The sequence below is a fragment of the Chroicocephalus ridibundus genome, chromosome 4, assembly GCF_963924245.1.
Source record: "Chroicocephalus ridibundus chromosome 4, bChrRid1.1, whole genome shotgun sequence".
In the NCBI taxonomy this organism is placed as follows: domain Eukaryota; kingdom Metazoa; phylum Chordata; class Aves; order Charadriiformes; family Laridae; genus Chroicocephalus; species Chroicocephalus ridibundus.
Window position 1 is genome coordinate 146,627 of NC_086287.1, and position 12,558 is coordinate 159,184.

The 12,558-nt window shown below is 58.6% G+C and overlaps 2 protein-coding genes across 8 annotated transcripts in view; one reads left to right on the forward strand and one right to left on the reverse strand.

Annotated features, from left to right (window-relative positions):
- The first annotated feature begins 257 nt into the window (after window positions 1–257).
- On the forward strand, window positions 258–3,425 carry LPXN (leupaxin). The gene is made up of 9 exons (XM_063332573.1): window positions 258–373; window positions 1,225–1,373; window positions 1,497–1,552; window positions 1,913–2,018; window positions 2,093–2,248; window positions 2,341–2,514; window positions 2,585–2,666; window positions 2,926–3,074; window positions 3,159–3,425. Exons 1-9 carry the CDS (start codon window positions 361–363, stop codon window positions 3,423–3,425), a joined length of 1,152 nt encoding a protein of 383 aa, XP_063188643.1. The 5' UTR covers window positions 258–360.
- Window positions 3,426–4,574: 1,149 nt separating this feature from the next.
- The window catches only part of CTNND1 (catenin delta 1), a 30,967-nt gene continuing 22,983 nt past the window's right edge, over window positions 4,575–12,558 (reverse strand). For 2 of the 7 annotated variants that reach the window (XM_063331685.1, XM_063331680.1), the window contains 13 exons: window positions 12,404–12,521; window positions 11,595–11,748; window positions 11,176–11,193; window positions 10,855–10,923; window positions 9,338–9,465; window positions 8,629–8,779; window positions 8,165–8,357; window positions 7,944–8,058; window positions 7,284–7,371; window positions 6,920–6,967; window positions 6,702–6,799; window positions 6,472–6,546; window positions 4,575–6,277 (listed from right to left, as the gene is read on the reverse strand). In XM_063331685.1, the coding sequence (XP_063187755.1) occupies window positions 6,266–6,277; window positions 6,472–6,546; window positions 6,702–6,799; window positions 6,920–6,967; window positions 7,284–7,371; window positions 7,944–8,058; window positions 8,165–8,357; window positions 8,629–8,779; window positions 9,338–9,465; window positions 10,855–10,923; window positions 11,176–11,193; window positions 11,595–11,748; window positions 12,404–12,521 (1,267 nt within the window). In that variant the 3' untranslated portion in view covers window positions 4,575–6,265. Of the gene's footprint in view, window positions 6,278–6,426; window positions 6,547–6,701; window positions 6,800–6,919; window positions 6,968–7,283; window positions 7,372–7,943; window positions 8,059–8,164; window positions 8,358–8,628; window positions 8,780–9,337; window positions 9,466–10,854; window positions 10,924–11,175; window positions 11,194–11,594; window positions 11,749–12,403; window positions 12,522–12,558 lie in introns of those variants that run through there. The other 5 variants (XM_063331681.1, XM_063331682.1, XM_063331684.1 and 2 more) reach the window with 5 other exon arrangements.

A 12,558-nucleotide genomic window follows, 5' to 3' on the forward strand; every position in this document is an offset into this window, starting at 1 on the left:
GGCCTGGGGCTGCAGGACACATGCGCTCTGACTTCCAGCCAAGAACACCATCCGCGGAGCTCGGACGTTTTTATGAGTCAGGAGCTCCCTGGACAGCCTGCTGGCCAGTTTCTCTCCTCTCCAGCCCCGACCTGGGGCTGCTCTCAGCTCCACTTGCCCCAGCCTCTGCCACTGCTTTCTGCCTGTCACACGTGGCGCACAGCACGCAACCCACAAAGGCAAAACCCCAAGCGACAAACCCCAGCCTGGGGTGGGGCGGAGGAAGGCTGAGAGCGGAACCAAAAGCCTGCACAGCCCAGCCCGCCAGCTCGCTGCCCTGCAGGCACTGCCCCAGCCCCTGGGACCCCATGCCGAGGCAGGATGGAGGATTTAGGTAAGCTGGAGCCCCTTCAGAGCCAGTCCCGCGCCCGAGCTTGGTGCAGGGTCAAGCCTTCCATGGCTTGCGGGGAGCCTTGTCCTCCTTCTCCCTCCGGGTGAGGTGGGGATGCTGCAGAGGGGACAGCGATGGAGCTGCACTCCCTGCCGTGCCTCCCCCATCTCAGGGGACAGACGGGGCCCAGGTGGCCAAGCGAGTGCATGGCCGAAAATGGTGAGCATTTGACAGCAGGAAACAGTCTGCGGCAGCCATGCAATCCCGGCTGCAGGCAACGGGGCCGAGCAGCCCCATTGTGCAGCGCAACACCCAGGGGTGCTGGGAGTCATCCCTGGCCTGGGACGGCAGGGGAAGACGGGCCAGGGAAGCAGCCGTGCTGTGGGGGGCATCCCCCTTGTTTCCTGACATGAAGGCAGTGAGGTGCTGAGGGATGGCCAAGGTGTCGAGGTAAAAGCAGAAAGATCTTTGCCCTCCCTGCAGGAAGAGCTGCTCTGGGTGCGCAGGAAGCACCGAGGTTTAGCTCTCCTGTGCCAGGGCTCGTGCTGGGGTGAAATTAAGGGCTGGCAGGTGTTTCCTCACAAGCCAGAGACGGTGTATGGCGGAAGCAGGACCCCTGTTGCCAGCATTCCCCCCTCCCCCAGTGCATCAGGCACATCCTGCTCTGGGGTGGGGGTCCGGGTGAGGGTGCTCAGGGCCACCACTGCCCCTCAGGGCCCAGGCACCTGGCTGGCGGAATCTGCTGTGAGGCTACTTTTGCTCCTGAAATTTCAGGAGTGGCACAGGACTGCTTTGGGGAGTGCACAGGTAGCGCACCCAGTGGCTGGGGTGCCTGACCCGGTCTCTCCGTGCAGATGCTTTGCTGGCAGAACTGGAGCAGAGCTCTCACCCGGCCTCCAAGGACCACATGCTGCAGGCACCGAGCTCCTGCAAGTGGGATGCAGCCACAGCCAGGCCCCCAGCACCCTGTGGCCATGAGCCGCTTGCCTCAGCGTCCCTGAAGGTAACGCCTCAAGACAGTGGGGCTGAGACCCCGCTCAGCTCGTAGCGGTGGTGGTGCTGGGCAGGCAGTGAAGGGTCCTGGTGAGCATCCTGCAGGCTCGGCCGCAAGGGTTTTTCCTTCCAGGTGCAGCTGCCGCCTCGGGCTCAGCCTCCGGGAGAGGCTTTGAAGATAGTGTGGAGGTAAAAACGTGGCCATGCTGTGGGCAAAGCCATCGGGGTCTACCCTTTCCATCACTTCGATGTGTCCTCTGGGGTCACCTGGGCTCCTGCATGTCCCCCAAAAAAACAGGTCCTTCTGTGAGCTGGGGTGGGGGTTTGTATCCAGCATCCCTGCAGCACTGCTGGGGTGAGGGCTGGGCTTCCAGACACCCCTTCCTGCCACATGTGGCCACCCCCTGACAGCACATCCCCAGGGAGGCCTCCGTCCCCCGCTGGGGCCTGTGGGGAACGGGCAGCGTCTCGGGCGGGTGGGGGGTTCTCAGTCCCGGGCACCCTCTGGCCCGGAGGGGGAAGCTGCAGCATCCCCCACCCTCTGCCCAGCAGCCCCACGCAGGTCCCGCAGCCACTGCTCCCCTCGCCCCCAACCACGGTGGCCGCCCAGCAGCTGGACGAGCTCCTGGCCGACCTGGGCCACATGCAGAGCAAGGTGAGCCGTGTCCCTGGGGAAAGGAGGCTGGGGCCCGGCCCTCACCTGGCCCTCACCACCCTCCTTCCCAGCAGCCGGCGACCGCGGGGCTAGGGGCTGGAGAGCCAGCGGAGCCCAAGCCCTCGCTGGACAACATGCTGGGCAGCCTCACCCGCGACCTGCAGGAGCTGGGCATCACGGCCACCCCTGCCGGTGCCTGCGCCGCCTGCCGCAAGCCCATCGCCGGCAAGGTGAGCCCCTGCGACGCCATGCCGGGACCCCTCTCCTCTCGGCTCATGGCAGCCCCCGGAGCTGCCCTCGCTGCCCCCCTGCCTCCCCGCAGGTGCTCACGGCCCTGGGCAAGACCTGGCACCCCGAGCACTTCGCCTGCGCCTGCTGCGGGCAGGAGCTGGGCGGGCGGCCCTTCTTTGAGCGGGGCGGGCGGGCATACTGCGAGGAGGACTACCACCAGGCCTTCTCCCCGCGCTGCGCCTACTGCGCCGGCCCCATCCGTGAGGTCAGTGTCCCCCCGCCCTCCCACGCCACCCCCTGCTGCCATCACCACCTCACCGCGTCTCTTCCTGCAGAAAGTCCTCACGGCCCTGGACCAGACCTGGCACCCCGAGCACTTCTTCTGTGCCCACTGCGGGAAGGTGTTCGGAGATGATGGTATGTCCCAGGGGACAGGTGTGGGGGTCCTGCCCCCGCTGCCCCCACCCCAGATATCCCCCTCACAGCCCCCATCCCAGGTATGCCCCCCCAGCCCAGCCGTCCCACCCAACCCGGGTATCCCAACCACAGACCGGCCCTCGCACCCGTTGCCCTTTCCAACATCCCCCCCCAGTCTTTCCCTCACCTCTTATCCTGGGCACCCCCGTGGCCATGCCACACTGTGCGGGTGGGTGCCCATCCCGATACCCCTCCGCAGGTTTCCATGAGCAGAGCGGGAAGCCGTACTGCCGCCAGGACTTCCTGGCCATGTTTGCCCCAAAATGCCAAGGCTGCGAGCACCCGGTGACGGACAATTACCTGTCGGCACTGCAGGGCGTCTGGCACCCTGAGTGCTTCGTGTGTGCGGTGAGTGGGAGTCAGGCCAGGGGGGACGCGGGGATGAGCATGTCCCCAAGGCGGTGCCAGCATTCCCCATCTCCTTCTCCCCAGGAATGCCTGAGCAGCTTCACCAGTGGCTCCTTCTTCGAGATGGAGGGTCGGCCCTACTGCGAGCTGCACTTCCACCAGCGGCAGGGCAGCATCTGCCACGGCTGTGGCCGCCCCGTGACTGGCCGCTGTGTCACAGCCGCGGGGCGCAAGTACCACCCCGAGCACTTCATCTGCGCCTACTGCCTGGGCCAGCTGCAGAAAGGCACCTTCCGTGAGCACGGCGACAAGATGTACTGCCGGACCTGCCACGACAAGCTCTTCCTCTGACCCCCAGCACACAGCCACCCTTCCTGGATGTCCCCGGTATCATCCCCACCATCAACATCCCTGGCATTGTCCCTGCTGAGCCAAACATCCCTTGTATTTTCCCATCCATCAACATCCCTGGCATCGTCCCTGCTGAGCCAGCTGTCCCCAGCATCGTCTGTGCCAAGCCAGATATCCCAGGCATCATTCCTTGTCCCCTCCACCCAAGACATTCCTGGCATTGTCCCCTCCACCTTAAGCAATAAAACACCTGGCTTTGCCTTTGCTCTGCTCACTGGTGGGTTTGTGAACAAGGCTGCAAGGAGGGAGGGCTGCCTCCCCAGGGTGCTACAAGCTGGGGTGACTCTGTCCCGGCTGCCTTTCCCCAGTAACCCGGAGGACACAGACCCGGCCTCCCCAGGGGAGCACCTCAAGCTCCAGCGATGCCACACCATGCACGAAATCTGCCCTGCACCACCAGACCCAGGTCCTGCCACCACAGGGCAAAAACTGCTGCTCTTTCCTACAGCAACACAGCTTAGGTGGAAAAGCTGGTGTGAAGCAGAAGCCAGAAAACTGCTTCAAAAAGGTATTTCTACAAGTTTACAGAATTTCTTTCTGTATTTATTTTCATATGCACAGGTGGGTGAAAGTGAAGAGAGTTAACACGGTGTTTCAGCCTGGCTTCAGTATTCCCCAGGAAGGGATGAGCGTGTTTTCAGCCCAGCCATGCTCTGCAGGGGCAGCCCTTGCTCCAGAGGGCTGCCCCAGGCACATTTTTTAAGAATGCACTCAGCACTAGAGAAATTACTGTATTTCTTCACTTGTGCGAAGTCTACCAGCCACCACAGGAGAGGGAAAATTCAGGGAAAGGCTTCCCAGCAGGAAGCCCTGATGCTCTGAGGAAAGTCTACCTCCTGAGCAGCCCCAAGCACCCTGCAAAAACCATTAGGAGCTCAATACAAAGCAAAGTTTTGGTGTCTTATTTTTCCTCCAATGTTTTTCTAGAAAGAGGAGGAATTGTCACTCCTGCCTAAGAAAGATGCCCCACAGAGTGGCATCTTCTAGAGCCACGCACAGCCAAGCAACGCTCAAGAGCACAGCCCTGCCCCTGGAAAAGACACTGGGTCCCAAATGCAAAGCTAAAAACGCCAAGGTGGCAGCCACAGACACACTTTAAAAACTTTATTTATATAAAAAAATCATTTTGTTTCAAAAGCGTTACAAGAGTGTGCACAGGAATCAGACAAGGAACAGCTTGTTGCTCCCCACTCCCCTCCTCCCTCACCCCACTCCCCAGAGAGGAGGGAAGGGGGAAGCTTTGTTTGGTTTTTTTTGGTTCATTTGGAATTAAAAATTAAAAAAAAAAGGAATTAGTGTTTTACATATTTAAAGGAAAAGAGAAGAGTTAGACCCCAGAACAAAACCAAAGTGAGCTGAGGTGGGGCTGGAGGCGGAGAGGGCTCAGCCGGAGCCAGGAGGCGCGCTGGCAGAGGAGCAAGGCACCAGGTCTGCCTGCTGCAGCCCCCCCGCTCCCCACGCTTCGGGGGGAGCCCCAGGCTGGGGAGGGGTCCCGCTCCAGTTTGCAGCCTCCTACAGAGGCTTCCAGTTGCACAGGGAGCCCCTGGGCTCCCAGAAGATCACAGCACTTAGTTGTGCCCCCCACTACCACAGCAGAGAGGAGGAAGAGGATGTGTATGTCCAGCTCCTGTGGCAGCCCAGTCTCCCCAGGACACCAGTGAGGGCAGGGGGGCTGGGATCCCCCCCAAAAAGGCTTCCAGCCCCACTGCAGACAGTTAAGGCTCCCAACGGGGAAGGCAAGCGGTCAGCCCTGCTGGAAGCCCAGGAAACACCCCCTCCCCAGCGAAGAAGCCGGACAGTACGATTCAAAGAGCTATTTCACAGTGGCAAAAGAAAGGCACGTGTCAAGAGAAAGTCAGAGGGGTACCGCCGCAGGCAGCGGGTGCGCGGGGGTGAGGGGGGATCCTGGCTCTACCTGCCTGCAGCCCTGCCAGCGCCGGCTCCTCACACAGTGCACCCCAGCAGCCCTGCCGCATCCCCTCCTGCCACAGGGACCCATTGCCTCCCGCGCTGGGAAGCCCGTCCCAAGCTCCCCACACTGACCACCCACATCGGGATCCCTCCTCACACAGTCACTGGGTAGGGGCCAGCGGCGCCATCCAGACCCCTCCACAGGATTCAGAGCCAGATCCCCCTTCCCGTGCCCCTGAAGCCTCATCTAGAGCAAAGCAAGAGAAGTTATTGCTGTTTTTCCTTCCCCTCACCCCCTCATGACTCCAGCCCCCCTTGTCCTGGTCCCACTGCCACCAGGGAGGGACGCTCCTGTAGTCCCCACAGCCCTGGTTGAAAAGTGATCCCGCACAAAAATATATCCTATAGACAACAACGACAAAAAAAAGGCGGTGAGTGAGGTCCCAGTCTCTGTCCCTGCAGATGTCTCCAAGCAGAGGGAAAGCATGGGAGAGAAGGCAGTTCCTGGTCAAGGCAGAGATCCAGAGTCCTTTTGCAGCATCCACGCTGGTCAGCCCAGCAGAGTCAGGCAGGAGGGTTTTACTCTCTGGAGGAAGGAGGTGGTGGAGGACAGGGAGGAAGAGTTATCGGTCGAGGTGTCCCAGAACGGGGAGGTGCAGCAGTCTAGAGGAGGCAGAGTGGCCCGGGCTGTCCCCAGGGGACCAGGCCCAGTCATTTGGCTGGCTAGTTGGCACAAACAGTCCAGCAAAAAATCCAAAAATAAGACAAGGTAAAAGTCAGTCCATTCCACCATGAAGAGTGTTATATATATATATATTTATATATATAATATATTATCAACCCAGACTGAGTGGAGGCGGGGACGGCAGCTAGATCTTCTGCTGTGGAGAGAGAGTGAGAGACATTAGCATGCCCCGAGAGCCAGGGAGCAGAGACAGGATCATGGCCCCAATGGATCAGGCAGTGATTGCAGGCAGCAGTGATCAGAGCAGAATTTGGCTGGCCAAAGCACCCCTAACAGCGCAGCAGGATCTGTCACTGCTGTTCAGATTGGGCAGGACACTGCGGGACATACCGACATGGGGGAGAACACGGCAACATCCTCCTCTGCCTCCTCTACCTCAGGCTGTGATTCCTGCCCCTCCTCCTGCTGCAGACACACGGGGGTTAGTGGGGGCGATGGAGCGGGGTGGGGGTGTTAGTTGCAGGAGCCCAGCTCTCCCCTCCCCCTGCCAGCCAGGACAGCGATGTGTCACCTGCACCCCGGTCCCGCTCACTCTTCCCTCATTAGCAAGAGCTGCTTACCATCAATGGCGCTGCCTTCACTGGCTCCATATCTCCGACGTCACCAGATCGGTCCAGTGTCCTGCTGTGGTCCCTCTCATTGAGTGTGGAATAGTTGTCTGGAGCAGGAGAGGGGACAGTCAGTCACGTCACCTCCATGGAGGCAGCATCATCCCCATAGGAGATGCGAGCTCTGCCCCCTCCCAGCAAGATGCCCCCCCTTACAGTCCCTCTCCTACCTGGTCCCATGTTGCTCATCTGGATCTCCTCCCGGGAGGATTTCTTGTCTATAAGCACAGGAGAACAGCAGATCAGACACAGCCCCCGCAGCCACGAGCAGCAGAGGAACCACTGCCTGCCCCAGCTAGAGGAGCCCAGACCCAGCTGCAGCACTGTTGACCTACAGGACCTGTGTTAACTACACACATCATTTCTAGCCCTGAAAAGCCACCCAAAGCCCAAATTGATGGCTTTGTGTGTGCAGCTGTGGCTGCCAAGAAAGCCAGGGCTGAAGAGCAGGGAGGGGACAAAGGCCAGCTGTTCTGGGCACCCACAAGGCAGAAGGATGACAGCAGGGCCAGGTGCTGAAGGGAAGACTCATACCTGTTTTTTGGTTCCTGTCGATGAGAGGCAAGGTGCTGTCATCAAACGAGTTGCCCCCCTGGGTCCGAGAAGCATTGCTCAGGTTCACCTGGAGTGTCAGACAGCAACCGCTCACACCCTGGCCCAGATGCTCCTTCCCCATCAGCACATCCCACCCCTCCAGCCCCCAACACGGATGGACCCAGGAACCCTCCCACCTCGAACAAGGGCCCTGAAGCAACCAGAGGGTGCTCCAGAGCCCATGGCTGCACCCGCACCAAGGAGTGGAGGTGGCCTGCCTGGACTGGGTTGGGGCAGCACCCAGCCCTTAAGAAGCAAGGGCAGTCCCAGCTTTTAGGAAAGAAACTGAGTCCTGGAAAACCTTGATCTTCAGTGCTGACACAGTGGCTTTTAGTGCTGCCAACTTTCATACCTGCAGATCTCCACACTTACACATGGGACACGGGGCTTAAAGCTTTTACAGAGCGTTTCTTCCTTAGTAGAGGCTTCTTGCTGGCCATCCACCAAGAAATGGCAGAGGGGACACCTTCGAGGGTCTCCAATCCCACCAGCAAGGTAAGAGCTGAAATCCAGTACTGCTGAGCTCCAGGAACACCCTTCTCCCTGCTGCAGGGCCCTACCTACTGCCCCAGCCACAACAGGGCATCCCCCTTCCCATACCTGGAAATCTGACTTCTTCCAGCCTTCCTTCTCCAGGGGCTTCCGCAGCTCCTTATATCCCCAGACTGTCTGCAAGACGAGGGCAGCTGCTCGGACTTCTCTCTCTGAGCGGTTCCTAGAAATAGGTGAAGGATGAGATGTTTAGAAATACCCATGGCCTTGAGAAAGCTCCTGGAGAAGCCCCTCTCTGCCTCTTGCATTGTCCTTCCAGCAGAGCCTACCCAGATTTGTTGATCAGCACCAACTTCTCAATCCCCTGCGTTTCCCGCAGCTTCTTGGCAGCCTCTAGATTGTCTACAATTACTTCATTGATTGTGTTGAGGATTGACACCACTGTGTCCTCAGAGAGGTTTTTGGCTGGGGTCTGCTGGCCTCCAGGCAGGTTCTTCACTAGGTTGGGAATGGCATGTTTACCTGGGAAGGGGAAAGAGCTGGGCGTGAGCAAGCGAGAAAGAGGACTGCAAGGGAAAAGAAATCACTGCAGAAAGATCAGGGACGGGTGAACAATTTTGATGTCCCTCTCAGTGGAGCTCAGCACACGCCACTCCGTGAGAGAAGCAGCAGACAGATATCAGGCTGATGACATGCCCACATACACTCTCTCAGCTGCCAAGATCAGGAGGAAGTTCCCACCTAACCTGGATGGATACAGACAACACGACGTCCCCTCTCGTGCAGCACTCACCTATCAGCTCTTTGTTACGCAAGTCGACAGCCAGGTTGCGCAGGGCTCCGGACGCCGCTTTCACCACTCGCTCACTGTCGTGGGTGAGGAGGTCAGCGATGGCGGAGAGTCCCTTCTCCTGGCGCAGCGCCGAGCGGATGTACCGGCCATACTGCAGGGAGAGGCAGAGCACCACCGTGTGACCTGGGCAGGCACAGTCTCTCCCGCTCCTGGGGCTGGGGACACCACTGGAGCCTTGCCACCCACCCTCATCTTGGGAGCTGAGGCTCCTGGCTCCACCCATTGCAAAGGGCCCACTGCTGTCCCAAAGCCACCCTGCAGACCAGGCAAGCAAGACTTCCCAGATAGTCTTTCCACAGGCACCAAGGAACGCAGCCCCAAACCTTCATCCCCAGCCCACAGAAAGGAGGGAACAGCAGGGAGCCGGCTGCAAGGAGGGACACAGACAGGCAGCCCTTGGGGAGACGCAGCTGGCAGAAAGCACAGAGCCCTTCACAGCACAGGACGGACCTGGTCCACACCTGAGCTGTGCTGCTGAATGGTATCTTCTTGGGCATAAGCCATGCACAAAGTGAACAGCCTAAAACGGCAGAGCCTTGGCCATCTACAGCTCTGCTGGTACCCCAAGGGTGATGGTCCCTCCTCCCCAAGGCCCCCTTCCCTGCAACACAGATAAACATGGACACGGCCAGCTTCACGAAACACTCACTGTCCAGCTGCCAGCACACAGGTTCTGAATGGCTCCTGCCGAAGCCTCTAGGATGGCTGGAGTCTTGCTCTCCTTTAGAAGGGAGATGTATATCCGGACCACTTCTGGCTGGAAGAGGAGCTCATAGCCTGCCAGAAGAACACAGGTAGGAAGGACTTACTCAAGGGCTCTGCTAGCATCTGACTCAAAGGAGCACCGCTAGGCAGACGAGGCTGGAAGCTTTCACCCAGGCTCACTACTTCCTGGAGGTTGGATCCTTGGTACAGAGGGGGCCAGGCTCCCACACAGTACCAGGAACCCCAGCTCCAGCCCTGATCAAGGACACCACGTCTGCTGCCTGCAGTCCCCAACACACTGCTGCAACTCAGGAGAGGTTTGGGCTGAGCCACAGCAGTGCTGCCATCAGCAAGGAGACCTCAATTTCAGTACAACACCCAGCTGAGAAGTACCAAACCCAGGCAAGGGCGCATGGTGGGGCAGCAAACCTGGCAGCTGGGTGCTGTGGTAGCAAAAGCCTCAGCTCGAGTGGCCACCAACACCACGTTGAAGAAGCTTGGGTTCACCTCATCCTCAGAGACTGAACCAGGTCTCCAGCTATGCTAGCAAGCGGACAGGGATCAGGCCTTCAAGCATTAACTCTTTTCCATGGAAATACACATCCAGAAGTGACTTCTAAAGCAGCGGTGAGACTGCAGTTTATAGTTGCAAGGCCAGGCTTTTCATCTTGCTCTCTGTCCTCAGCTGTGGTGAGGGATGTCTCCAGCCCCCAAAGCAGGTGGCTCCTCAAACTTCCACCAGAGATGGGTACTGACTCTTCCCACAGCCCAGGTCACCCTGAGGAGCCACCACTGCATATCTGAGCTGCTCATAAGGTCAGGTTTGTCCTAAGTTTCCTTGCAATTCTCCTAGCTTGACTCTTTGTACCCCCGGGAGCACCAGGGTCCTCCAGGAACCACAGGTGTTTTGTGGCAGAAGGAACTGAACTCGAGCCCTGGGCTGATGTCCACTGCTTGGCGAGCCAGGGAGAGGCATGACTCACAGCCCTCTAGACAGCGAGACACTTGTCCCGGAGGCTTCTTGGAATGACCCTTCCTCATGCTCATGCTGGAGAACACTTTAAGTCAAGGGGCTTTGGCTTTAAATCCCACCTATTCTTCACAGCCAGAAAAGAAAAGCAAGGCAGCTGTGCTAAGAAGAGGCCACCATAAAGGGCTATCCTTCCTAGGGCTGTGTCACCATGCTGTCCCTCAGTCCCTAGGGCAATACTGCCCTCTGCAGCTCCAGGAAGCCTGTCCTGAGGGTGCGCTGAACTCCTCCAAACACAACAAGCATCCTCACAACTGTCTGTGGCACAGCTAGTGTTTTAACAGGCACTTGGGCAACCAGAAACATACCTCCTCCAAACCAAACCTCTGTGCATTTGAGAAGCTCACTCCAATAGGATATCAACTCCACCCACTCATCTCCTGGACTGCGTGTGGAGCAGCAGCCCTGCACACACGCACCCAGGAACGTACCTTTGGCTGGAGTTGTTCTTTTGGGAAAATCCACTGTATCAGCACCAGGGTCTTCTGGGACCTTTTTACCTTCAAAGGGCAAGCAGAGCGGCATAAGACACCCACTCTCCCCACCCATCTCAGCCCAACAGCTCTTTACCACTTGCCACAAGAACAAGCCCAGAGGTGAGCTGAAGCTAAGCTACCAGCACGTCCCAGGAGGGAATGTCAAGGGCATTAGCCACACTGCAGGCAGTATGTGCCCAGCTGGGAGGGAACAAAGAGAGCTAGAGAAAGCACCCAATCAAACCATGGAAAAATTAAAACCAAGAGCACACTCACCTCTGGAGAACCATTCGTCTATTGGCGAAGCGGAGAGAAGGACAGGAGAAAGGGGAGGCAGGAGGAGAGAAGTGCCGACAGCATCATGGGGCAGATCATTTGGCAAGAAAGCAAAGGGAAGGGGAAGGGACAACACAGGAGAAAAGGGAAGGCGTGGAGTTAGTGGACATCTATCCATCAGCATCCCACCACCACAGAAACCCACCATTAGCTTGTGTCAAACGCTTTGGGTAAGGCAAGCAGTAGCTCCCAAAGCCAGGGGAGGCACGGACCACTGCGTCTCCAGAGAAAGCTGCAGTTTGGCCTTCACACAAGAGATACCAAAAGAGGAGCACAGAGACCCCAGACCACCCCCTAGCTCCGCTGTAGCGGATCTGTCCTTATCCCACCTCCCTCCACGCTGCTGCCACCCAACGAACCTTTGCCCTTCTTGGCACCAAAGCAGCTCGCAGCATGGGGCCCAGCGTTGTTGGCAGGGGCCAGCGGTGTCTCCTGGTAGCGCTCAGCATGGGGGATCTCACGGTGGACTTGGTAGGACAAGTTTCTCAGCAGGCACACACAGTTCTCCACCAGCTAGAGAGAAAGCCAGATAGTTTGACTTGGAGTAGTAGCACATGCCCATCCCGTGTCTCTGACTGAGGACCCCTTCACAGCTTGCAAGCCACAGAGTCCGGCCAAGGCGGGCTGAACTGGGACCAGGAGGCTGTGGAGCCGGAGCATGCCCTCATCCCAAAGCAGGAGGCATGGCCAGTTCCGCAGGCATGAGCTCATACTCTGCTGGGCCAAAAATCTCTCTGCCATAAGCACAAAAGGTCCAAGGCAAGTCTCAAGGAAAATTCAAGCCAATGCCTGGTCAAGGCAGATCAGGGAGCCCTGAGCCAGGGGATACCAGCGTGGGGATGAGTGACACCACTAGACCCCTGTCAGGGGGCCTACACTCCTACTGCAGGCTGAGGGCCAGACACCTCCTGGTCAAACAGGTCACACCCCACACAGGCTACCTCTTCCCAAGCAGAGACCATGGAAAGGCATGAGCCTGGACTGGGTTTTCCCAAGATAGCCCTGTCAGACCAAATCCCCCCCTCCCCGGGTGAAATTGCCCCCATCCATTCTTCATCTGTCTGGGGATGAACCCAGCTTCAGCCACCATGAACAGCAGAGCCCTGCTAGAGCTGGCTGACAAGGGCAGAGCTCTACACGTGCCCTCACAACACCTCTGCTGTGGTACCTTGCTGTCCGAGTCCTTCTGGCCGATCTCAGACTGGACGACATAGATCAGGGCATCCACCAGCCCGTCACATTCCCGCAGCTTCCGACGGGCCTCACTCCGCTCTGAGCTCACGTTCCTGGCAGGCAGGAGAGAACCGTCATGGGAGAGACAGC